The sequence below is a fragment of the Eleutherodactylus coqui genome, chromosome 4 (genome assembly GCF_035609145.1).
Source record: "Eleutherodactylus coqui strain aEleCoq1 chromosome 4, aEleCoq1.hap1, whole genome shotgun sequence".
NCBI lineage: Eukaryota > Metazoa > Chordata > Amphibia > Anura > Eleutherodactylidae > Eleutherodactylus > Eleutherodactylus coqui.
In genome coordinates, this window is record NC_089840.1 from 248130796 (window position 1) to 248155837 (window position 25042).

General features: G+C 42.7%; 1 protein-coding gene across 2 annotated transcripts in view; it reads right to left on the reverse strand.

Annotated features, from left to right (window-relative positions):
- ADGRA1 (adhesion G protein-coupled receptor A1) overlaps positions 1-25042 on the reverse strand; it is a 738392-nt gene that overhangs the window by 150387 nt on the left and 562963 nt on the right. For both annotated transcript variants that reach the window (XM_066601012.1, XM_066601013.1), the window contains one exon: positions 10504-10631. In XM_066601012.1, the coding sequence (XP_066457109.1) occupies positions 10504-10631 (128 nt within the window). The remainder of the gene's footprint in view (positions 1-10503; positions 10632-25042) is intronic.

Sequence of the window (25042 nt, forward strand, 5' to 3'; positions counted from 1 at the left end):
GGTGACTGTAACAATGGGGCGCCCTCTACGTCTAGAGCAGTGGTTCCAAAACTTTTTCAGCAATGGAGCCCTTTTTGAAGCAAATGTTTCTCGTGGAGCTTCAAAGTGGGACAGAGGGTGTGGTCAAGGGAGGGGTTAGGGGGCGTGGTTTATCACGGCATACGATTTTTACCTCCGTTGTTATAAAAAGGACAGGGCCGTTTAAACAAAATATAAGGGAGGAACGCTGGAAGGGCTATTGATATACATTATATTTAAACTTAACGTGCTGTGGTATTAAATCCCGCACCACATGTCTATATCCGCACGCAGATTTTTTTCCACAACGTGTGGATGAGATTTTCAAAATCTCATCCGCTTTGTTGCTACAGCTACTGTGAGTTCCACAGCAAATCCGCCCCATGTAGTAATAATGACCCCCTATATTGATGGCACCAGCAGTAATAGGGTTTCCTGTATTGGCCCCAAAAAGTAATAGGGACCCCTATTGCTGTCCCAGTAGTAATAGCTGACCCCTATTGCGGCCCCCAGTAGTAATAGCTGACCCCAATTGTGACCCCAGTAGTAATAGCTGACCCCTATTGTAGCCACATTTTTAATAGCTGACCCCTATTGCGGCCCCAGTAGTAAAAGAGTCCCCAAATAGTCCCTGCTCTACTCACCGCTGCAGCAGTGTCCAGACAGGATATAGTGAGGAGCCAGCTCATGTGAACTGCACTGATATGCCACCTATTCCTCACTAGAGCCTGTCTGAACACTGCTACATCGGTGAGTAGAGCAGGCACCTAGACCCTCGGTCGGAGCCCCTGACTGTGGGTTCCGTGGAGCACAGATTGGGAAACTCTGGTCTAGAAGAAAGAAGGTTTCTACACCAACTTAGAAGGGGGCTGGCTACCATTCCAAAAATTAACAGTCTGATCCCCCAAAACTTGCAGACTGCAATTTGCTGAAATGATGCTGCATCCAGCAACAAAGTTGCTCTAATACTTTAGAAAATACTCTCTAAGCTCTCGCTCACGACCTGAGGGTTGCGAGCTCCACATGGTTCAGGTAGCCGGCTCAAGGTTGACTCAGCCTTCCATCCTTCTGAGGTTGGTAAAATGAGTACCCAGCTTGGTGGGGGCGGGGTGGTAATAAATAAATTACCTGAAAGTGCTGCGGAATAAGTATGCACTATACAAATAACAAGATTTATTTATTTTTTGAACTAAGTTCACCTGTGCCTGTAAAATGACTCCCAAGTCTCTCTCTACTTTTCTACTACTTCCATTCCAGTCATTCTCTCTGGCAAGAACTGGATACTGCTGTTTGGTATCACAGAATGACTGTTCAGTGGAATACCTCCAATATCTCCAGACTACTTCCACATTTGCTAACTGCGCCTCCAGGAACAGGAAACTGTATTTATTGTCTTCTTGGAACAGATGTTCAGCATGACCTTGCGCCTCCCTATACCCTCATATGCCCAGGTCTACATGGTTTTCCTACAGTAATACTCCGGCCATACTCTACCCAGCCTACATTGTTTTAAATTTGACCCAATTGCACCTGTAATTAACATCTTAACACCTACAAAAATGTTGCAAAACGTACATTTGTCAGTTCAGGCCTGCCGCCGTCCTCATAGAAGTCAACGGTAAGCTGGACACACACGTGAAGGCCGTCTTCATTAAGGTCTATGGGAGATATTGAGACAGCAGAGTACTACTTGCATGCTTGCTTGGGACCTGCACCTTCTATATGAACATCATTTTTTAATTGGCCATGTTTGGTACAACACTATATTCGGGAGCTGCCTATTCTTCGCATGTTACATCTGATTTTCCTCTATATCCAGTATCTATATACAGAAATTCAGCACTGCTGGATTAAATAGAAGTTCACATATTTATCTACTCGTTTAATCAGCAGCCATAAATGACTTCAAGGGAAAATTAAGAGTGGCCGAAAAATAATGATGAGTGAATGATCAGCAGCCAGATATTGAGACGGCGGTATTAGAAGTCCGGGGTTGCTAAGCAACAATAGATCTCGAATAAAAATCACATAATTTCTATGCCAACCTTTCCACTACTATATTGGAATAATCTCTGCATAAGGACACCATTTGCTCCTCATTTTGCATTGGCTAGAGGGTCACCTGTGGGACTCCAAACATATCAACAGATCGTTCTGTTCACGTAATTTACATTTGGCACTACTTTCTCAGTATTCAGTCATGTGACTTATATATTACTTTTTCAATCCATAGCTTCATTACAGAAGTCATATGAGCTGATGTTGGCCGTCTTCAACTACCTGCTAGCATAAACCCTGAGGAGCCGCCAATGCGTGTTTTACATGGTTACTAAAGGGATTTATTTCACTATAATCCCATTTACGGCTGGATTCTTGTCCTATTGGCTGGGATCAGAGTAAGCTCCGATCCCAGCTGCTTAACCTCTTAGCTGGTACGGTTTAATCACTGGGATCGTATTGGCCCAGGCAATAATGATATCATTATTTCTCATGTTAAACACCATGAAAAGACATTAAAAAATGAATGTCAGGATTCTTGATTTTTCCTTACCCTGCCTCCCACACCCCAAAAAAGGAATAAACACTCATCTTGCAAAAATCAAGAAGTATAGCTCAGATGGTGGTAAAATAAAAATGTTATGGATCTTGGAATGTGGTGACAAAAAGACGACAATATTTGAATGTTTTTAGTGGGAGAACATATTACAACTAGAGATGAGCGAACGTGCTCGTTTAGAGCAATTATTCGAACGAGTTCGCTTTTTTTGAGTAACTGCCTACTCGGGCGAAAAGATTCGGAGAGCGCCGGGGATGAGCAGGGGGGTTGTGGAGGGGGGGAGAGAGAGAGCTCCCTTCTTGTCCCCCCTGCTAACCCCCGCTCCACCCCGCCGCCCCCGAATCTTTTCGCCCGAGTAGGCAGTTACTCAGAAAAGGCGATACTTGTTCGAGTAATTGCTCTAAACGAGCACGTTCGCTCATTCCTAATTACAACATAAAAAAAACTATACACATTTGTAAATTTGGTGTCGCTGCCATTATAGTGACCCAGACAATAAAGGAAACACATTGTTTCCGCTGCACAGTGAACGGGGTAAATTTAAAAAACAAAAAAATAACCAATATCGGAATTGCGCTTTCTTCCGCTTGTACCAAAAAAGTTAATAAATGTTAATGATTAAGTTATATGTACCCAAAAATGGTTCCATTAAAAAATGCAACTTGTTATGCAAAAAAAAAAAATAAAAATCTACAAATAGTAACTTTTGGAATTCAATAAGGAAAAAACAAAAAAATTAAGATCCAAAATAAGGGGTTAATATTACATACGACACAACATTAATTGTTCTGTATGGGGAAAAGGTTATATATTGAAATAGTGACAGTTTTTGTAGCTCAGAATTGCTGTTTTTGTTCCAACTTTCTAAACCAATGCAAAAAGATACAGATTTAAAGGAGAAGTCTCTCATTGGGTTTAACTAAAATGATCCTATGTGAACCTGACCTGACTGAATAATGTAAGTTTCACTGGTCATGTACAACTATTCACGCAAAAACTATATATATTGGTTTAAACCCAACACTTGTTTCTCCCAACAGTCCCATATAGGATGCACTTTTACTATAGTAGGCCATATAAAATGATGTTTACAATGAAGAGGGGGTTAGAAGGGAAAAGAAAAGGAAGGGTTGGAAAAAAAAAGTGAGAGAGGCATGGGTGTAGCTAAGTGGTCGCAAGTAGTGATGAGTAAACTCTTGAAAAGTCGGCCGGTTTGCCGAACTTTTGCAAAACGTTCGATTTGTTCCAAATGAGTTTGAACCAAACTGAAAGTTCACCAAAACCCATAAAACTAGAATATAACAATAAGAGCCATGAAAGCCCTATATAACACTTTGAGAGTATTATGCTGGGGTTTTATGGCACTTAGACAGTGTTATACACCAGTGTTGAGTACTAATGATGAGTAAACCCTGTTTCAGGTAGAACTTTTCTAAAAGTTCAGTTCAGGTTCATGCCAAACCAAACTTTTAGCAAAGTTTGACCTGAAACTGGAGTCTACTGGTTTGGTTCACGCAATGTTAGTAGCTTTGCATGGTTGCAAATGGTTGGTGGCAGGGGTCATGACAACAAACCATTTTGTGCTGATTAGGGCATTTAGACTCTTTGACCCTTGAGGAAGGTCTACCTACAGCTGTGTTGGAGGGATGAATGCACATGACATAATCTATAGTTATAGAGGTGAAAGCCCTCACTGACTGACTCACTGACTGACTCTCCACTAATTCTCCAACTTCCCGGAGTTGTACAAACATGAAATTTTGCAGGCCCATTCTATATGTCTTGCATAGAAAAAGTAAAGGGGTCACAACTCGATAATTAAATGTGAAGTGCAAATGTATTAGCACCAATACGTAATGGAACTTCACGGTGTCGTACAAGCGTGAAATTTGGCACAAGCATTCTTTATGTCCTAAATAGGAAAAAAAGGTAAAGGGGTCGCAACTCAATTATTTAATGCTAATTGCAAAAGTAAGTGCAACCCTATGTAATGTAACTTCCAGATGTGGTACAAGCGTGAAATTTGGCACGAGCATTCTTTAGGTCCTGAATAGGAAAGGTAAAGGGGTCACAACTTGAGTATTCAATGCTAATTGCAAAAGTAAATGCACCCCTTTCTACATAACTTCCCGGTATTGTACAAGCGTGAAATTTGGCACGAGCATTCTTTAGGTCCTAAATAGGATATGTTAGGTTCCAAGTAGGAAAAGTAAAGGGGTCACAACTCAATTATTCAATGTTAATTGCAAAAGTAAGTGCACCCCTTGTATCTTCCCTGTGTCATACAAGAGTGAAATTTGGTGCGAGCATTCTTTAGATCCTAAATGAGGAGAATAGGAGGGGTGGCACATTCTGCAGAGGGACATCAGTATATGCAGTCTGAGGAGAATCTAATGCTCCTTTATGTGTATACATATTTTATTCCTCGATTCCTCTGAAGTAACCTTGACTTCATAAAATCTTCTGTGCGAACAACACGCAAACACGTATATCAAATTAACTTGGGCAAAGCCCGGTATATCAGCTAGTGTTTATATATACCCATCGTAGTGCACAGATGGCACTAAGCTTTTTCAGATTCCTGAATGACAAATCTGTTTGCTCTATCTATATAAGAGTACAGAATGTATCGCTGTCTGATGTACTCTTCTGGAAACTAGAAAAGCTTTCTATGAACCCATGTTAGACATACTGGTTGCTCGAAAACAAATCTAATACTTTTTAAGAATTTTTACAACTTGACAACCCAAGGACGGTGGAAATTTGTGGATTCTTTGCCTTGATGTATTTGCTTTTTGAGCCTGATTTATCTCTGCACTGTGACTAGAATTAATTAACTTCATTAATATCCAAGGAAAACCTTATTGGGTATGAGCTGATATTTTCTCTTGATATGAGCAGTCAAATAGAATTTCATTAATATGCTCAGTTTACTAACACATCTTTTTTTTTACTGCCATTTAATTAGCGTATTAACTGTGTAACATAAGGTTTCTTTTCAGTGCTTCTACTTTATGCATTTCAAATAAGCTGCATACATGTCTCATATACTCACTTTATCATCAGTTATCAGAGTTCTAGCGTGGTAACTGTGGCTTATTGGTGCTCCCTCCTGAGGGCTATGCCCCTGCAGATTTCTACATGATATTATGTGACCCAGCACCCATCCCCTAGCTACTCCCATGCTGAGATTTCCATGATATCAGATAACATGTAAAAGCTAGACAGGTCAATTTGCTGTTGTAATTTCTCCTTAAGGAGTTTTTCAGAGTATTTTCTTAAATTATTAGAGTGATAGGACTTAAAGGAGTTTTCCATTTTTATAAAGTGATGGTATATCACAAGGGTATGACATCACTTCATGATCCATGTGCGTGCAACCTCTGAGCCCCTACCGATCCTAAGAATGGTCATAGTACTGTATTATCTTAAGTTAATAAATACTTAATAAGTTTCCCCCACACAGCAGTGTTACTGTCCAACTAGCCGGGTAGGGAACTGTACCCATATAGTACCCCAGAGTTGGGGTCCCACAGCCCTTCTATCACTGCTAGACTTTAAATGTGTATATTCTGAGAAGAAAATTGATTTTTTGTATGTATATATTTGATTAAGAGTTAATTGTTGACATGTGGATTATCTAACACTGTGTGAGTTAGTAGAATGCAACCTAATTCCCTTTCACCCCATCAATCATCCTTAGATAGCTTAGGTCGGTTAGTGTGGCCCAATCCTAGCTCAGGATTGGTCATCGTAGAGTGTATAAAAGGTGTAGACTGGGCGGGGCTAGACAGTCTAGTCCAGGCCTGGAGAGAGTCTAGTCCAGAGGAGCCTAAAGCAGGGACCAGGGAGTTACAAGTAGTTCCATCTAAAGCCTAGCCAACTTGAAAGAGAGAAAAAGGAAGATCTATTCTAAGACAGTGCAGGGGGAAGTTGGATACGAGGTGTGAGTACAAGCCCAATGACCATTATGGAGAGAAAGAGAGAAAGAGGACAGAAGAGAAAAGAACAGAAATCCAGTTAGGCCTGAGTGGCCACAATGGAGAAAGAGATAGAGGGAAGGAGAGAAACAGAGGAATCACGAGAGAACAAATAAGTCTATAGTTTGTCTGTTGAGCATTAGTCAAAGCCAGGGATGAAAGCTGGAAGTGTTTTACTGCAATGTGTTGCCAAAGCCCCCCTGAGAAAGTGTTTCAATGCAATGTCTACTAATGAAATTCCAAGTCATTTTCTATCTAAAGTCAATGTGATTCAGCAATTATTGGAAGTGAATGTGAGCTGTGCTTATCTGCTGCAACGTTCCGCAACTCCCTCTCTCCCCTGCAATAAAGAGTTACAGACTGCTTTCATCTAAAATCTGTTTCCTGGACTACTTCCCCATCGTCCGCAACAGCACTGAGGTACCACACAACTCGGCAGGAGCGTTAAAACTTTAATTGTTTTTGTTGTATTTAGTTATCCCAATTTGGGTTTATTATTTTGTCGTAGACCATGATACCCTAAATTGGAGGGGAGCAGCAGAGCTACCATTGACAACCATCTTATTCCGTGCTTCTTTTTTCCTGTCGTTGGTCTACGCATGGTCGAGTCACTGCACCCAGACCCATTCACTTGAATGTGGCCATGCTGCAGGTCCCTGAAGAGTGGGTGATGGTGACGCTACTGTGCAGAATAAACCAAGGGGTCGCAGTGCTAAATCAGAACTATGGCCCCCACATTTGCAAAGTTATGGGAGTCCCCATGGTTGGACCCCATTGATTATAAGGTAATGGCATATCCGAACAATATACCATCACTTTACAAGATGGGAATAATTCTGTAATGTCCAGTGGAAGTTCAGCAAAGATGTAGTGCAGAACAGGAGTTTTAGTTGCACCAGTACCTCCACCGCCTGCGTTGTGATGATGGTCACCCATCACCATGATGATAATCAGTTTTTAATAGTTAATGCAGAGGTTGGATAGACATTGAGGCATGTTTACATAGACTGACATTTCATGCAGTGGTCTAAGTAAAATTTGTGCTAGTGTAAGTGCAAAAAAAGGAATTTAGAGGCGCAGCCAACATAAAACATTTCTTACATCTAGCATCATGTCTGGGAGCTGCTGTAAGCTTCGGTTATAATTTGCGCCAGCTTCTGGCATAAAAAAATAGTAAATCTGATAAGCAAACGAGGCCTCTTCTTTTTTTGCCTAACTCCCATCTGCTTTCACAAAAATAAAGAGGCCAGTGAAAAAGACCAAAAGCTGCAAATTTTGTCATGCACCATAATTTTGAACTTTTGTATGCCAGAAATCCATATTCACACGGGCGATCTGTTTCCAAGATGGATAGAAGTCACATGGCAAAAAAACTCATTTGTTTGAATGGGTTAATTGAAACAAGCCATATTTCACTATAGCCCGAGTTTGAAAAACCACAGCATGTCCTATTTTTGGTTGATTGTTGTTCAAAAATCACCTGTTATTTTCTATGGGAGTATTAAAAATATGGATCACACTTGCAGGCCATGCAAGTACAATCCGTTTTTAAAACATCTTACTATTGAAACCCCATGTGATGCATATCACTAGAGATGAGCGAGTATACTCGCTAAGGCACATTACTCGAGCGAGTAGTGCCTTAGCCGAGTATCTCCCCGCTCGTCTCTAAAGATTTGGGGGCCGGCGGGGGCGGGAAGCGGCGGGGGAGAGCGGGGAGGAACGAAGGGGAGATCTCTCTCTCCCTCTCTCCCCGCCGCAACTCACCTGTCACCCCCGCCGGCCCCCGAATCTTTAGAGACGAGCGGGGAGATACTCGGCCAAGGCACTACTCGCTCGAGTAATGTGCCTTAGCGAGTATACTCGCTCATCTCTACATATCACACATGTTTATCACAAAACGCATTGGACACGCATGAAAACTACAGTCAAATTTATGTAAAGCAGCTAGGCTTTTTACTTAACTACATCCCCCCCGCCAGTGAGTATACATCCTAATGCTCTTTTCACATGGGCTATACTCCTGTTCAATTTTTGGACCAAAATAATTGGATCAAAATCGCACCGAAATAGAACACATTGATTTGAATGGAGATACTTGCATGGGCTGTGGTAGACCGGAGTATTGTTAGGTACCATGTGTATGTCTTCATATGGTGCAGATATTTGTGGGACACAAAGGCAGCCCAAGACTCTACTAGAGGGCCAAAAATCTTCAAACAGCACTGAAGTATGGAATACGCTCAGATATAGAGGCCATATATATGGTCTGTCTAAAAATGGGATTGGAGAAGTAAAAAAAACTCTTCCAAAGTAAAGTTTTCCTACGTCTCCCTGTTAACACAATGGTCTGCATAGTCCTTAAATGTCAATAGTGTCATAGTCACTAGGCGTCAATGGAGCTCATCTGGGATACGGTAGAACAGATGTTTCCAAAAATGTCTACAATTGTAAAAATAAGACCGAATGCACACGGCCCATGTCAAATTCCGATTGCGAGATCTCGCAGCGGAATCAGACCCTGTGCCCTCGCAAGCCTGTCATGTTGTCTTCTAACTGCTCTGTGGATATGTCGGCTGGCACGCCGCCACACGTGCACAGTGCAGAGAATGAAGCGCCATCGCGCTGGCAATGACGTGGATCCGCGATGATTCACCATGGGATGCACGGCTTCCTTTGACTGCAATGGAATACGGCAGTGCAAGCCTTGCACTAGACTAGGACATGCTGCAATTTTTTTCCCCCCGCAAACGGAAAATCACAGTTGATTTCCACTTATGGCCATAGAAAAGCATTTTGCAATGTTTATGCACAGTATTTGCTGCGGGATCCGGAGGCGAACGCTCGCTCCGGATCCCGCTGTGCAAATCTGCCTGTCTACATTGGGCCTAAGTGGTTCTTTCCATCATGTTGTTGAGTCCATGAGTCCAATAATTTTGTCTGTTTCAAAAATGAGGCCCTACCCATGTACAATAATCTGCCAGCCAACAGCAGGGGTATTGAGTGTATCACTCCACTGCTTGTGGTTAGGGGATTGGCTACCTGTGAGAAATGTCACTGGTGCCAATCCCATAACCGTCTATGTTGACCAGAGGAGAAGCATCACTCACTCCAATAGATTGTGCATGCTTATATTGATACTGCTATATTTCTTTATATCAATGCAAGTGCATACAATTAATTTATTGGTGGCAGCGGACAGCCAACACCTCTACTACCGGTTATGTAATTGGCACGTTTCTCACAGGTGGCCAATCCCCCCAACCACAAACATGGAGTGATATACTCAGTGTCACTGCCAGTGGCTACATTCTCTTCATGAGACAGACTACAGAAGAACATATCCAATAAATTATTGACACAATAGTCTATAACTGTCAGCCCATCTCCATTTGAAGTTGGGGTTTAAGGCTGAACCGAAAATCTCAAGATATTCCAATTTTACACACAGTAACATGATTTCTGTAGATGCCAAGGGACAACTTCCAGGTATCTAAGGGATATTACTAAAAAGTTACTAAATGATTCAGATTCATTCCCAATCCCATTCATTTCTGCACAGTAGCTACAAAATTAGACATACAGTAGATATAAATCTATATAATATTCAACATGTAATAATACCCCTAGTCCATCCTAACTGATACGTAGACACCCAGATATGAGTTCTGCTTCTAGATAATTATGTCTTCTCGTTATTTTTGCACCACTTTTTGGATGGGAGAAACGAGCACAAGGATTGGGCACAATACTGTTTACTGTTAAAATATTTAGGATGCTTTTAAATTGTCAGCAACCATCATCCAAACCCCAAGGGTGCCTTTCTTGTGCAGCATCCTCTGCTCACAATGCTATCCCGGTCTATTAAAATTCTCTAATTTAACAAGCAATTCAGGATAATAACTTGATTAGACACGTGAAGGTAATGTATAAAAAGAGGCTTCCTACCTGTGATGCACAATGTAGGTGATGATAGATGCGAACAGGCACAACAACATAACAGCAGTGCATGCATAAACCACGGGGTGCAGGAACTCCCCTGGGTACTGCGGGAGAGACAGCACGGTCTTCAAATCCTAACAAGGAAAGTAAACAGCATTATACTTCCAGCCTCTTCTACACAGATTGTGCATTAAAAGCTTCTGTCGGGATTCTCAAATATAACCCTTTACGTCGAACAGCTCATCAACTCAAGTGCAATTGTATACATAGAGGAAACTTGTATATAATCATGTCTGGTACATTTACTTTCAGTAAATGTTAAAGCTTATACACATAGAAATACAATAATCTCGAAAGGCAGATCAGTGAAGGATGGGAAAAAGTAACATTATAGATGGTGTTGAAAGATACTGAACCGCAGAGGCGTAACTTGAAGCTCCCGGGCCCTGATGCAAAACTTGTAACAGGGCCCCCAAATATAATGCTTTACTCATAGTACTGGGTTTCCTATATGGAGAAGAGAGGCCTTATGGTCCCCCTAAGGCTCCTGAGCCCGAGTGCAACCGCATCCCCTGCACCCTCTATAGTAACGCCCCTGCTGAACCGGTAGAACCTTGTTTCGGGTTTACTGAAAAAGAGCCAAAAATGCAATACCTGATACGATGCAGAGCAGGCACGATAGCTGCTAAGCAGGCGCGATCGCCATAAGACCGGCACAATGGCCGGAGAACCTAAAAATATGCAGCAAACCGGACTTGTGTTCCCCCTCACCTCTGTGATTTTAATTTGTTTTGGGTTTAGTTTTGCTAAAAGTTCAGTTTGACATGAACCTGAATCGAGTTTTTAGCAAAGTTCTACATGAAACAGGGTTCTACTGGTTCGTTTTGCTCAACACTAGTCCATAAAAGCCCTGAGAGTGTTATATAGGGCTTTTATGGCTTTTTGATATTCTACATCAAGTTTAGACGTTTTGGTGAAGTTCCGATGCGGTTTGAGCTAATCAAGGCCAAACCAAACTTTTTGCTGAAGTTTGGCAAACTGTCTGACCAAACTTTTCAAAAGTTTGCTCATCACTAATTACAGATATAGGAATTATTAGATAAATGTTGGCTATGTGGACTTGAGTGCTGAATTTAGCACTGTTGTTGCTAGCTGTTTAGTCGTTCACGACCCTCGGTGACCCTAAAGGCGAGCTCCCTCCCTCCATGTTTTTTAGTTTTATACTGCGTCTTTCAGTTATTTGAATTTACCTTCAGTGTTGAGCAAACTTTACAAAAGCTTTTGGTTCAGTCCGAATTAGTTTGAACCAAACAGAACTTCATCAATACCTGTAAAACTTGTGTATAACATTGTCTAAGGGCTCAGTCACACGGGCGGCGATCCGCGCGTATTTCCGCCTGGAAAAATGCCCGCACCACGTGCAGATGAAAATCAGCATGACCAGCTCCATTGCCAGCCATATGTTCTTTCTCTGGCAGGTGCGCATTTCTGCGGGGACCTCCGCCCGTGTGACTGAGCCCTAAGGCCGTACTTACACTGCCCAGAGTGTGTTTTGCCCAAAACTCTCGGGCACATCTCACATCGTGGACCACTTAGACACCCCATCCATGTGCTGTGCAATGTGTGGGATGCTACACATTGCAAGTCCTATTCTTGTTTCTTTTCACATGAAAATAGGACATGCTGCAATTTTTCGATTTCGCACTATTGGTGCAAGCAAAAAATTGCTCATGTACATTAACCCATTGAAATAATGCGTTATTACAACTCGCACGTTCTGAGTGTCTCACAATTGATCAAAACTCGTGTTATTCTCCGATTTCTAAATATAATCTAAGAGGCATAAAAGGCCTGTATAACTGTTGGGTCAACTAGGAGTGTATCAAAGTACTTCTGAGCTGTTTTTAAGGCAACGTTAATGAAGAAAAACAAGAAGAAATAAGAAAAAGAAGAAGAAAACAAGGAAGAAAAGTTAGAAGAGGAAGAAGAAAAAGGAAGAGGAAAAAAGAAAAGGAAGAGCAAAAGAAATAGGAAGACGAAGAAAAAGAAGAGGAAAAGGAAGAAGCAGGAAGAGGAAGAAAGAGAAGAGGATAAAGGAATAGGAAAAGGAAGAACACTAAGACATTTAGTGGGTTCCGCAAAGATGGAAACGGAAGCAAACTGAAAGCTTTTTGCTTTTTTGAAAACCCAATGAAATCGTTAATTTCAGTTTTCATTCTGTTTCTCTGCTCCAAAAATGAAACACAGACATGGAAAGCCCTAATGGAGCCGTAACACAGATGTGAACTAGCCCTTAGATATATTTCTCCAGAAGAAGTTTCAAACTGTTCTACCAAACGTAATTACGGAACATAGTGTGAATGTTGCCTTCTCACCACTGATCTGCTGTAACAAGCTGCTGCTGTGTGACTGTCGGAGATACAGTAGTTGCTATGGGAAGTATGTGGTTAAAGTTTATGTGAGCTACTGAACCACTGGTTCGGGTTACTGTTCATCGGGATTCTTAGCTTCCAGCATGCCGGTTCTTTGTACTTTATGTTTACACCAATCTACTCTCTAATTGAATGAGAATGTTAATCGTCCATGTCTGTATGAAGTTCATTGAAGTGCATCATAATAGGGGTAATAAAAATTTGTTTGCAAATTTACCCACTTAGTATAATGCTGTGCCAACATTAATAAATAGGATGGTATCCGCAGGAGAGTCCAATCAGTTTATTCACTGCTAGGGAAACACTTGTGTTATTTATAAATTAATAAGTGAGTATTGGTATAATGAAAACGGCAGCACTAAAGCTAATTAGAGATGATAGCTTTATGAAATAGTCCTCGGACGGATAATACTTGCAGCTTACATTGTTATGCAAACAATACTTTTTACAATCACTTTATAGTTACAGTGTGATTAAAACAAGATTGCCCAATTGGAGGGTAATATTTAGGCATGGGCGTAGCTGGGGTAGGAAAATTGGGGTAGGTGCCCCAGGTGCTGACTGCTAGGGGGCAACAACCAATCGCTTTGCTTTGGACAATAGATACAGATACTGGGCTAAAGCAGCAAACTGGACCTCTGCCTTAGGTGAAATAAAGCTTAGCCATGGCTCTGCGTCTGTGATGAGTCAAACTATTGAAATTTGCGTTTAGGTCATATACAGATTGTAGAAAGAGAATTAAGCCCCAAATTCACTGAAATTTTTCAAGGCATTTCCAATAGAAAAAGTCAATATTTTACCATTATTTTACTAGCTGTGTTATCTGTACAGCAAAGGTTTAACCCTTTCCAATCCACTGTCTGACGTCTGAAGACATTCTTATTGAAGGCTGTACAGCTCCGATGTCGGAAGACGTCCGGCAGGGTATTCTTACTGTATATTACTGGCTGCTCTGTTGTCTGGGGCCTCTCCAGCATGTCCCATATCGCAGTACTGGCTCTAGCTAGCAGATGGCACCATTGGATAATGGCAGAAAGAGAAAGCCCCCTAGGAAACCCTAAATCCAAAATTGGATTGCAAAAGGTTAAGAACCAGGAAGGATCTGGCACGTACAGGCATCACATGAAGGGCCTTTTGACTTCAATGGCCAATGTGTAATACTTCACTTCTACTGTGGGGGCACTGCAGGGAATTGAATCTTTGCTGCCTGTATCCATTACAGATTAGAGCTGATTGCTGGGAGTCCCAGAAACACTGATCAGGATATCATTGGGGTATCTGTCTAAAAAAAGTGTAGACAACCCCTTTAAGAATTTCCTAATGTATGGGCATGTATGGGGATTAAGGTTTCTTGTGGCATTATAATATCACTAGCACTAAGTTGTGGGTACTAAGCAGAAGAATTTGAAGCTCCATATAACAAATGAAACTGATCTATAGCCTATAAGGATATGTTAATAATATAATGATTGGGCCTTTGTAGAATAAAAAAACACCTTAAAAGATAGGTAAGCATTACTTACTCAATGATTGTCTGTAAGAATATTGTTTCTCCATCCAATGCTACCATGGGAAAAACGTATGCAAATAAGAAAAAAGGAAAAATGACTCCATAGTGCAGTAATAGAGCTACATGCAGCCCACCAGGCCATTATATGTGGCGTCCAACCGTCTGGACACAGAAATGCTTGTGGTGGCTATTTGGGGAATTTTCTAGGTCAAAGAGGAGTGACATGTAGGTAGAGAATAGAATAGGTGATAATTGTGCATTGTGTGGCCATCTCTGCAACCCCATTTATTGACATGACTAAGTATACAAGCCTAGTGATGTTGCAAGACCTGTGAAAGGGTTGGTAATTTGGCAATGGCAAACCACCCAACAACAACAGTCTGCCAAGAAAACTTTACAATGTGACATCACCCTAGGAGTCAGTCATGACCCGGTGCTTGCACCAGGGGACTTCACCTATTATTTTCTTATAAGATTGCTACCTTCCATTGCGTGGCACTAGAAAGACAATTTTCCTTCTTGGAAGAAGAGCTTTTTTGCATACTGAATGTAATTCTAAGGCCGATGCGCCCGTCTTACTGCACAATAAGATGGCCGCACCGGATGTGGACGTCTCTCAGCATGACCGGCTCCATTGTCGGCCATATGTTCTATCTGCCGGCCGGAGCGGAGAGTCGTCCGCACCGGCGTGCAACGGTCTTATCCTCCAGAAACATGGGCGCGCTAAGGGTGACTTTATATGGGACATCGGTCAGAGGCAGAAGCACCTGATAGTTATCCCAAGACTTACCTCTCTTGTGCTTTCACACAGGCATGATAGTCATTCAGTAAATGGAGGTGGAACACACCAGATATCTCTTCCTGCCGCCCGACTCCATTCACTGTGAACAGGCAGTTGTTGAAACATGAACAACTGCCTGTCTACACTACGCAAGAACTTCCTCAGTAGTCGCTTAATTTCAGGGAGCTGAAACAGGGTGGCTAGTGAGTACTGGACGATTTTTTGCTCAGCACCCTGTTGGGTCAATTATTCCTGGAAATTGCTCATTTAAACAATTTTTTGGGCTGATTGTTGTCTTGTGTAAAACCCCTTTTACTGACATGCATTCGGTATGTTAGCAATAAGATTTAGGGACAGATTGAAAGCAGTGTGGTTACGTGATCTGACTACACAAAGTTTGTTTGTAGTCTGTTACCATGAAGACACAAATTTGCATAGCAGCTGTATAAATACCATTATTACAGTGACATTTCATTAACCAAGCATCTGATAATCCATACAGTCTGATGATTTCTTGCATAATTAAATCTACATAGTAATTAGAGATGAGCGAGCACCAAAATGCTCGGGTGCTCGTTACTCGGGACGAATTTTTCGCGATGCTCGAGGGTTCGTTCCGAGTAACGAACCCCATTGAAGTCAATGGGCGACCCGAGCATTTTTGTATATCGCCGATGCTCGCTAAGGTTTTCATTTGTGAAAATCTGGGCAATTCAAGAAAGTGATGGGAACGACACAGAAACGGATAGGGCAGGCGAGGGGCTACATGTTGGGCTGCATCTCAAGTTCCCAGGTCCCACTATTAAGCCACAATAGCGGCAAGAGTGGCCCCCCCCCCCCGCACTGTCAGCATAAAGATCGTTCTCCTCTGCCACAGCTGTAACAGTTGTGGCAGAGAAGAACGATGTTAGCCCATTGAATTTAATGGAGCCGGCAATACAGCAGGTTCCACTGAAAGCAATGGGCTGCCGGACAACGCTGGATGAATTGTCGGGAAGGGCTTAAATATATAAGCCCTTCCCTGCAATTCATCCAGAAATGTGTAAAAATAAAAATATATACCGTATATACCGGCGTATAAGGCGACGGGGCGTATATGACATAGGTGCGATCTGCGATTTCTATGGCCTAAGAAGGACCGTTGGGGTTCTTGAAGCCTAAAATAACTCCTAACGCTCTCCCTATAGCAGCTCCGGCACCAGCAGCACTTTCCCTGAACTATGTCAGAATGCATCTGAAGCGAGCCGCGGGAGGGGACGATTTATATACTCGGGTGACACCTAATCTCGCCAACCACTCACTGCAGGGGGGTGGTATAGGGCTTGAACGTCGCAGGGGGAAGTTGTAATGCCTTCCCTGTCTTTCTATTGGCCAGAAAAGCGCGCAAATGTCTCAGGGAAGAAAATGAAAGTGACTCGAACACCGCGTGGTACTCGTCACGAGTAACGAGCATCTCGAACACCCTAATACTCGAACGAGTATCAAGCTCGGACGAGTACGTTCGCTCATCTCTAATAGTAATATATTTGGTTTTAAAGAGGACCTTTTATGGCCTCATGTCAGTGGGGTTGGCTGCATAGTTTTGCAGCCACAGCCTACTTGACTCCAGTGAGCTCCTGGTGCTATATGTCTGTCAAATGGGTAGTCCCCATCAATAGTCCCAGTCAATTGCTGACGTCAGACTTGATTAAAAATGAGTGATGGGAACCACACACTTGCAACAGTCACACCTCTGGGAACCGAATCAAAGAATGTCTGAATGTTCTCCACCCTTAGGCCGCCTGCAGACGAGCGGGTCGGATCCGGCAGCGAGAATCCTCGCCGCGCGATCCGACCCGAGCGCCTGCAGGGACGAGCGCGTACTCACCCGCGCCTGGCGGCCCCGGCTCTTTCATGTGCCGGCTGTCGCGCAGCCGGCGCATGCGCAGACCGGAGCCGGCGGCCGGGTGAGTGCGTGCCCCGCAGAAAATTAGGACATGCCGCGATTTGTTTGCCGCGCGAGATTTCGCGCGGCCAAACCGCGGCCGTCTGCATAGGAGTGCGTATTTTAATGCACTCCTATGCAAACTTTCAACGGCGGAAATCCCGCGGGAAATCCCGCGGCGGGATTTCCGCTCGTGTGCAGGCGGCCTTACAAAAATGTTTTATACACTGTTCACTAGAGATGAGCGAACGTGTTCGGCCCCGCCCCTTTTCGCCCGAACACCGAACTTTTTCGAGGAATTCTGTGCTCGGGCGAAAAAAGTTCGGGGGTCGCCGTGGCAGCGCGGGGGGGTGCGGCGGGGAGTGGGGGGGAGAGGGAGAGAGAGAGGGCTCCCCCCTGTTCCCCGCTGCTGCCGCCGCGCCTCTCCCCGCCCCCCGGCGCCCCCCGAACCTTTACGCGCGAACACTGAAGTCCTCGGAAAAGCCGGTGTCCGGGTGCGTAAGTACTCTTTAAGAACACGTTCGCTCATCTCTACTGTTCACCCTTTCCTTGAGCATCCAATAATCCAGAGTAGCTGATAATTTTGCCCCTATCAGTTCTACCTTGATACCACATAAAATGATCTTCTTCCTCCATGTAGTAGCATTTTGTGTAGCTACATGAATCATCATCATTCTTGCTCTTCTTTCCTCCTCTCTGATGTTCCGAGGTGGCACTCTCAGCCCATTAGTACCCCGGCAACACAATCAGTTCTGCTACTCCATTTAGGTTATGAACTTGATTCTGGAGCTGTATTTATGTTATTAGCTTGGTCCTGGTATCTGTGTACAGAGGTTGACTTGTTCTGTATTTATGTTACGAGTCTGGTTCTGGTGCTGTATTTATGTTACGAGCTTGATTCTGGTGCTAAAATAATGTCATGAGCTTGGTTCTGGGACAGTATTTATTCACTGGCCTGTTCTGGTCAGGGTATACTGCTATCTTACTGTTTTTGCACAAGCAGAGGACAGGCAGACTGCCTATCAGTGCAATATATATATATATTTTTTTTTCCTATGATGTGGGCGAGTCAAAAATGTTTGCTTAGGATGCCATCTAATCTAAGGCCGGCCCTGACTGTGAACATTGTATGTCTTTTTTGGTATAGTTCACTTTACTTTCCTCCGCTATACATACTTAATAAAGTCAGTGACTAATCAGCAAGTGCTCAAAATTAGTACAAAAACGAACTTCAACATCACTGTCAATAAGATATGAATCATTAATGTGAATAGTTAAAAAAAAGTGTTGATAAGGTGCATATTTATATGCAAAGCAGCTTGCTGAGTCACACCAATTAATAATATCCTGAAGATAAAAAAAACGATGAAAGTGTAAAATAAGACTTATGCTAATAATAAAGGGGAAGCGATGAATGCATTATTGGCATGTCCAACAAAAGAACATTACAATTAATGCCAGAATTAAGAATAAATGATACATGAGAGATGGTACACCCGATTTACCCTATATTGTCTATATACTATAGTACATTATATAGTCTAAAGACATACTTAGACATACCTGGGTTGGTCTGTAAGACTAACTAGCAGGGTCATATGCATAAAGAGAAGTCACAGCAGCACTACCACGCTTTACCACTTCAGTGGGAGGTCACAATGTGTTACAGAGCTTCACCGAAAAAAAGGAACCAGACTCCATTGATTCCAGTTAGTCCATGTACGCAAATTAAGGAACCAGTGAGCAGCAACGAGAGCGTTTTCAATAAAAGTGCATCCGCTTGATGCCTCTTTATTTACTCCATAGCACACAGACAACGTTTCAACCCTTCCTGTAGGCCCAGATGCTGACATCACAATGGCTTGTAAAGGTCTAGAAGAAGGCAACCACGTTTGTAGATGACTTTTGAGCTAGTCACTTGCCACTAGGGTCTATTTCTCATGGAATGATTGGGAAATAACATAAAATGTATTTATAAATTATGTATCCTATGTGTACAGTGATGACAACAAAGATTGTTATGTAATTAATAGTCAATATTCACACATTCTGTATAGGAGGGGTGATATTTAGGCATAAGATGACCGATAGGCCATGCATCCTCTTCTGGGAATTCGGTATGCAAATGAAAGATGGTGCAATCACTTTGCAGCACCACCTATTAGAAGGTAACGTGTTTCCCTGAAAACAAGACCCTGTCGCATATTAATTTTTGTCACAAAAGAGAGAACAGGCCTTATTTTTTTTTGGGGGGGGGGGGAGGGGGGGTTTATTATACTTACATAGCAGGCTTGGTCCATGTCCCTTACACTGCTCTCCACAGCTCCGACGTGCTTCTCGCAGTCCTCGGCCATTCATACATCATCATTTCCTGGTTACGGGATTCATAAATCCCACATCCAGGAAGCAATGGCTGTGATTGGTTCTTCGACAGCTGCTCAGCCAATCAATGCAGCGCTGGATGAACCAATGTGATGGCTGTGATCACTTTATCCAGCACTGCATGAGCTGAGTAGCGGAAGAACCAATCAACAGCCATTCTAGATGCGGGATTTATGAATTGGCAGAGCCGCGACCAATCACAGCCATCACATTGCTTCATCCAGCGCTGCATTGATTGGCTGAGCATTGGTTAAATAACCAATCACAGCCATTTCTTCCTGGAGGCGGGATTTACGAATCCTGTAACCAGGAAGTGATGTTGTACCAGCATCTGCGGATCCACCCAGGACGTGCTGGATCTATAACGCACAGATCGCACACAAACTGCGTCAAAACAATATAAAACCAAAACATGGGAACTCTTTCCCTATCTAAATAACCACAGGGTCAGGGACCTGCCTAAATGCAGGCAATTTGCCCTGACAAGGACGTACCTGACCCCGTGTCTTGGCCCTTAGTTAACCTTACAGGAGGCAGGGGAGTAACATAAGAAACACAATAGAAAAGAAACACAAACTTAGCTTAGAGATGCAGCAGGCAAATGATAGACCCAGGACCAAGCTCTTACTGAGACCAGAGTCAGAGCTAGACGGAAGATTCGATGGCAATTCAATCCAGAATCAACCAGACTAAATAGCCCTGATAATTACCCACAGTTGCGGCTAAGCATGTCTCACCTAATACCACACCCACTAGAGCCAAAAGATGGAGAACCACCTGCAAAACCTGCACCAGACTATCAGCATGGCAGCAATCACAGAACCACCGCAACACAGGGCTTATTTTTGGTGTGGGGTTATATTTCAAGCCTCCCCCAAAATTAGGCTAGGGCTTATTTTGGGGGTACATCTTATTTTCACGGAAACCAGGTAGCTTCTCTAAGTAAGCTTCTTTAAGTCAATGTTGGACCTTCTAAAAGGCCTTCAACCTGATTAAGCCTATAAGCTAAACCAGAATCTTCTCCATAAGGAAAAAATCACGATATACAGACAGCTGTTTCAGGCTCACACCCCTCGGCTGTGCACAGTAGAGGCATTAGCATATAAAATTTCCCAGAGCAGCATTGCATGGGCGATAAGTCTCCTTATGCCTACTTGGGGTTTTCCTCAAGGAGAAACTGTACCCTTCACGAACCACATTACCATTCTGTCTCCCAGCCAAAAGTAACACTATTGTTCACTGCGGAGAAGCAAGAACTCTGAAACAGTCTGTCTGTACATGCTTACCTTTTCCTTTAGGAGAAGACTATAGTTTGGCTTATATCCTTAGTCATATCACTAAGGAGGTTGGAAAATTGACTTATAGGAAAGATACCTATCAATAGCTGTTGCTACAGAGTCATTGTACCATCTCCCATTTGCATTCCATGTATTATATAGTTATAATTTCACAAATTTCAGTGTCTTTTTATCATCATTAGTTGAAAAAGCCTAAGGCGATGTATGGTTACAGCACATTTTCACTCATAATTTGCAGGTCTGCATTAACACCATAGCAACCATGTAACAATATGCGTCATTGTGCTGTCAATAATATACTGTAACCTCAAGAACTGAAAATAATAAACCTCCATATGAAACCCTTATGATGGTTTAGTTAATAGAGGAAGGTTGACTATTCATGACACACAGGGTAAATAGAAGTTACAAAGAGCATCTATTTCTCTGAATCTCCTTGCACATTATGGATTTCATGGACAGATTTCAATAAGAACTGTGTAATTCTTCACATCCCCCGTGGCAGCTCTGCTGGAGAATTAAAGATTTGTCGCCTGTTTTTAAACCCACAGATTACCAAAACCTATCAATCTCCAAGGAAAAACAGTACTAAACCGTGTACAAATAACTATTTTATATAATATGACAAACACAATCCCTTCATTAAAAAAAAACACATTCAGATAAATTAAAGCACAAAATCGTATTTGTATAGCGCCAACTTATTCCACAGTGCTTTCAGGTAATTTTTTTATTACCCCCCCCACCAAGTTGGGTACTTATTTTACCGACCTCAAAGGGATGGAAGGCTGAGTCAACCTTGAGCCGGCTACCTCAACCATGCGGGGATTGAATCTGCAACCTTCAGGTCATGAGCGAGAGCTTAGGACTGCATTTCTGCTGCCTTAACACTCTGCGCCATATGAGGCTCTATGAGCATAATAAAAAGGTGGAAGCTACTGCAGAGCAACAAGCATACAATCATACAATTAGAAGATAATAAGTACTAACAAGTAGATACTAAAAAGTATATACTGGCTATATGTAAGCCAAATACATCCCTGTACAATAAAGGTGATAAAGGATCAATAACTTGTATTGCATTGACCTAAATTACACCTAATGACTTGATGCCTATGAGCCAACCAGCTCAGATTCGCCCTTCAGATCACACCTGATTACTGGCCCCAGCAGAGGGGGGGGGGGGGGGGTCAGCGTTTGTTGGGGAAATCCTTCTAAAGCCCCTTTGAAACAAGATGTCTGTCAGAGCTCAAGCGCCCAAAGCCGTCCCAGCGATGATCACTCCCGCACTTCTATACAGGAGGGTTATTGCTCAGTGAATGGAGGTGGAGCGGGTCGGAGATCGCTCCTTCATAGATGAAAGACGGCCTGTTTAAACTGAACAATGTAGCTGCAGACCAATCATGATTTTACGGTCTGCATGAAGGATCCGATCAGTGATTTATTGCTGATCGGTCTGTCACTGCATGCATTCACACTGCACCATCTAACAAGCGGATTGCATGATAATCGTCCCTTGTGAAAAAGGGCTTAACATTAGGAATGTCAAAAGTCAACCATCCATTGATTAACCCATTACAATAGAATATGTACAGTATTATGGAGAAGGTAGCAAGTGTTACAGTATGTATGGCATGTGGATGGCATACACTCAAGAGCTTTGTTAGTGCCAACTGCAATGGGCGTCAAGTGATACCCTGCTGCAATGGCCAGGATCAGATTCAACTCAAAACCCAGTCATTTAATCCATCAAATACAATGGACAGTAGTGGTTTTACAGAGGTAACAGGAGCTCTTTCTGTAAGCCCATCGGCACTAAGACTCTGAGACTTTAACAACCCCCTAGGGTCTGCCACATACAAGAGCCTATTAGATCCTACCTCAGATGGAGCCTAAAAGGGTGCCTGTCAGTAAATCCATAAAAAACATAATACATGGTAATGCAGGAATATTGCAGTGCATTATGGAAGTGACCGAAGGATCACAGGATCAACTTCTCTGAAAAAATGTAAAAAAAAAAAAATATTCAAAATGCATTACTCTGTTACGTGTGGGCTTGTGTTTTGTGTAGGATGGATTGTAGTTTTGACTTTGGAGTGTGTAGGACTTTTTACTACCTTATTAAAAACATTCTTGGAGGCAGGATGAACAGATAAAAACATTTTACCTAGGATTTTTTTTTTCATTTTATTTGTGTCAATTAAAAAAAAAATATCCTTATCCCACCTCCCAGAAATTGAATTAAAAAAATTGTAAAAAGTCCTACGCATCCCAAGATCAAAGCTACGAGACCACAAAAAATAAAGCCTTTATATATAGATTTTTTGAAGGAAAATGTAAAATTGCATGGATCCTGGGGCATGGCAACTAGAGATGAGTGAGCATGCCCGCCTGAGCTTGATGCTCGTTCGAGCATGAGCATACTCGAAAGTACTTGTTACTCCAGCGAGCACCACGCGGTGCTGGAGACAAATTTCACGCATTGTTTTCAATGGAGCCGCGGCTGCTGCCGGCGGCTCCATTAAAGGCAATGTTCTGCCGGCACCCCTGAATTGTTTTTCATGGAAGGGCTTTACATATAAGCCCTTCCCTGAAAAGCAAGAATTTTAGTGTAAAAAAAATTTTTAAAAACGTACCTCTCTGCCGCTGCCGTGTCCCTCGCGGGGATGCAGAACACATCTGCCGCATGCGGCAGATGTTTCCTTCATCCCCGCTAGTAGAAAGAATTTCCTGCTGCTGCACCTGCCACATCTGTGACAGATGCAGCAGAGGAATTCTTCAATTCCCTACCGCAGCTGTCACACATGACAACTGCGGTAGAGGATCCTGCTGCTGGCACCCCGCCATTGGTTTTCAGGGAAGGGCTTTAAACATAAGCCCTTCCCTGAAAAACCAATAAAAGTAGTGTAGAAAACAAAAAAAATACATACTCACCTCCCTTCAGCTGCCGGGGCTCTCACTGAATGAATGACAGGCGAGAGCTGCCTGTGATTGGCTGAGCGCCTCAGCCAATCACAATCAGCTTTTTCAGCAGGCAGGGATTTTAAATCCCCGCCTGCTGATAGAACAGCACTACAGAGCCGCGAACAGCGCAGAGCAGACACGGCTGAGAACCGGCAGCTGAAGGAAGGCGAGTATGTATGTTTAAGAATTTTTTGACACTACTTTTGCTGGTTTTTCAGGGAAGGACTTATATTTAAAGCCCTTCTCTGAAATCCAATGACAGGGAGCCGGCAGCAGGATCCTCTACCGCAGCTGTCATGTAAAGCCCTTCCATGAAAAACATTTCAGGGGTGCCGACAGACCATTGTTTTCAATGGAGCCGCCGACAGCAGCTACGGCTCTACTGAAAACAATGCACGCAGCTACACCCTCCCCGAGCATCAATCACCTTGAAAAATGCCCGAGTCTCCCATTGACTTCAATGGGGTTCATTACTCAAAACGAGCTCTCAAGCATTACAAAAACCTAGGCTTGAGTAACGAGCACCCGAGCATTTTGGTGCTCGCTCATCTCTAATGGCAACTAATTTTTTAAAAGTGGTTATGCTGTGCAAAAGTAAAACACAAAAAAATTGAAGTTTGGTACTGCTCTAATTATAAGAAGCATCAGAATAAAGTTAACATATTATTTGTTTACTTATACCACATGGTAAACTCTGTAAAAAAAAACAAAAAAAAACAAATAACTATTTAAGAATTCAACTTATTTTCTATTCCCCCTAAAAAAAAGGCATTGTACCATCTGATATTTTCATACTAAATTTCCAAGAGGAGTCAAGATAAGTGAAGTTTTCAAAACTTCGCTGAATTCTATTAAGAAGTCTGTTTCAGTCGAATCAGTTCAAACTGAACTGGAAGTTCATAGAAAACTCTAAAACAAGTTTTGAACACTGTCTAAGAGCGTGGTCGTCAACATCACAATGGAATTAGAAAACTCCATACAGATGTGGTCTTTGGTCAGATTTGAACCTAGGACGCCATCAGTGCAAGGTAACAATGCTAACCACTGAGCCACTGAGAAGTAGGAGCAGAAGAAACACAAAGAGAACACCACTGCCACCACCACACTCTTAGACAGTGTTCAGCACTTGTTTCAGCAGACATGAATCATGTGAGGTTTGGGTTGTTGCCGAACCAAACTTTTAGCAAAGTTTGACCTGCATTCGGCTTCTACAGTTTCGGTATGCTCATCTCTACAGAGGAGCATTGCATGGCC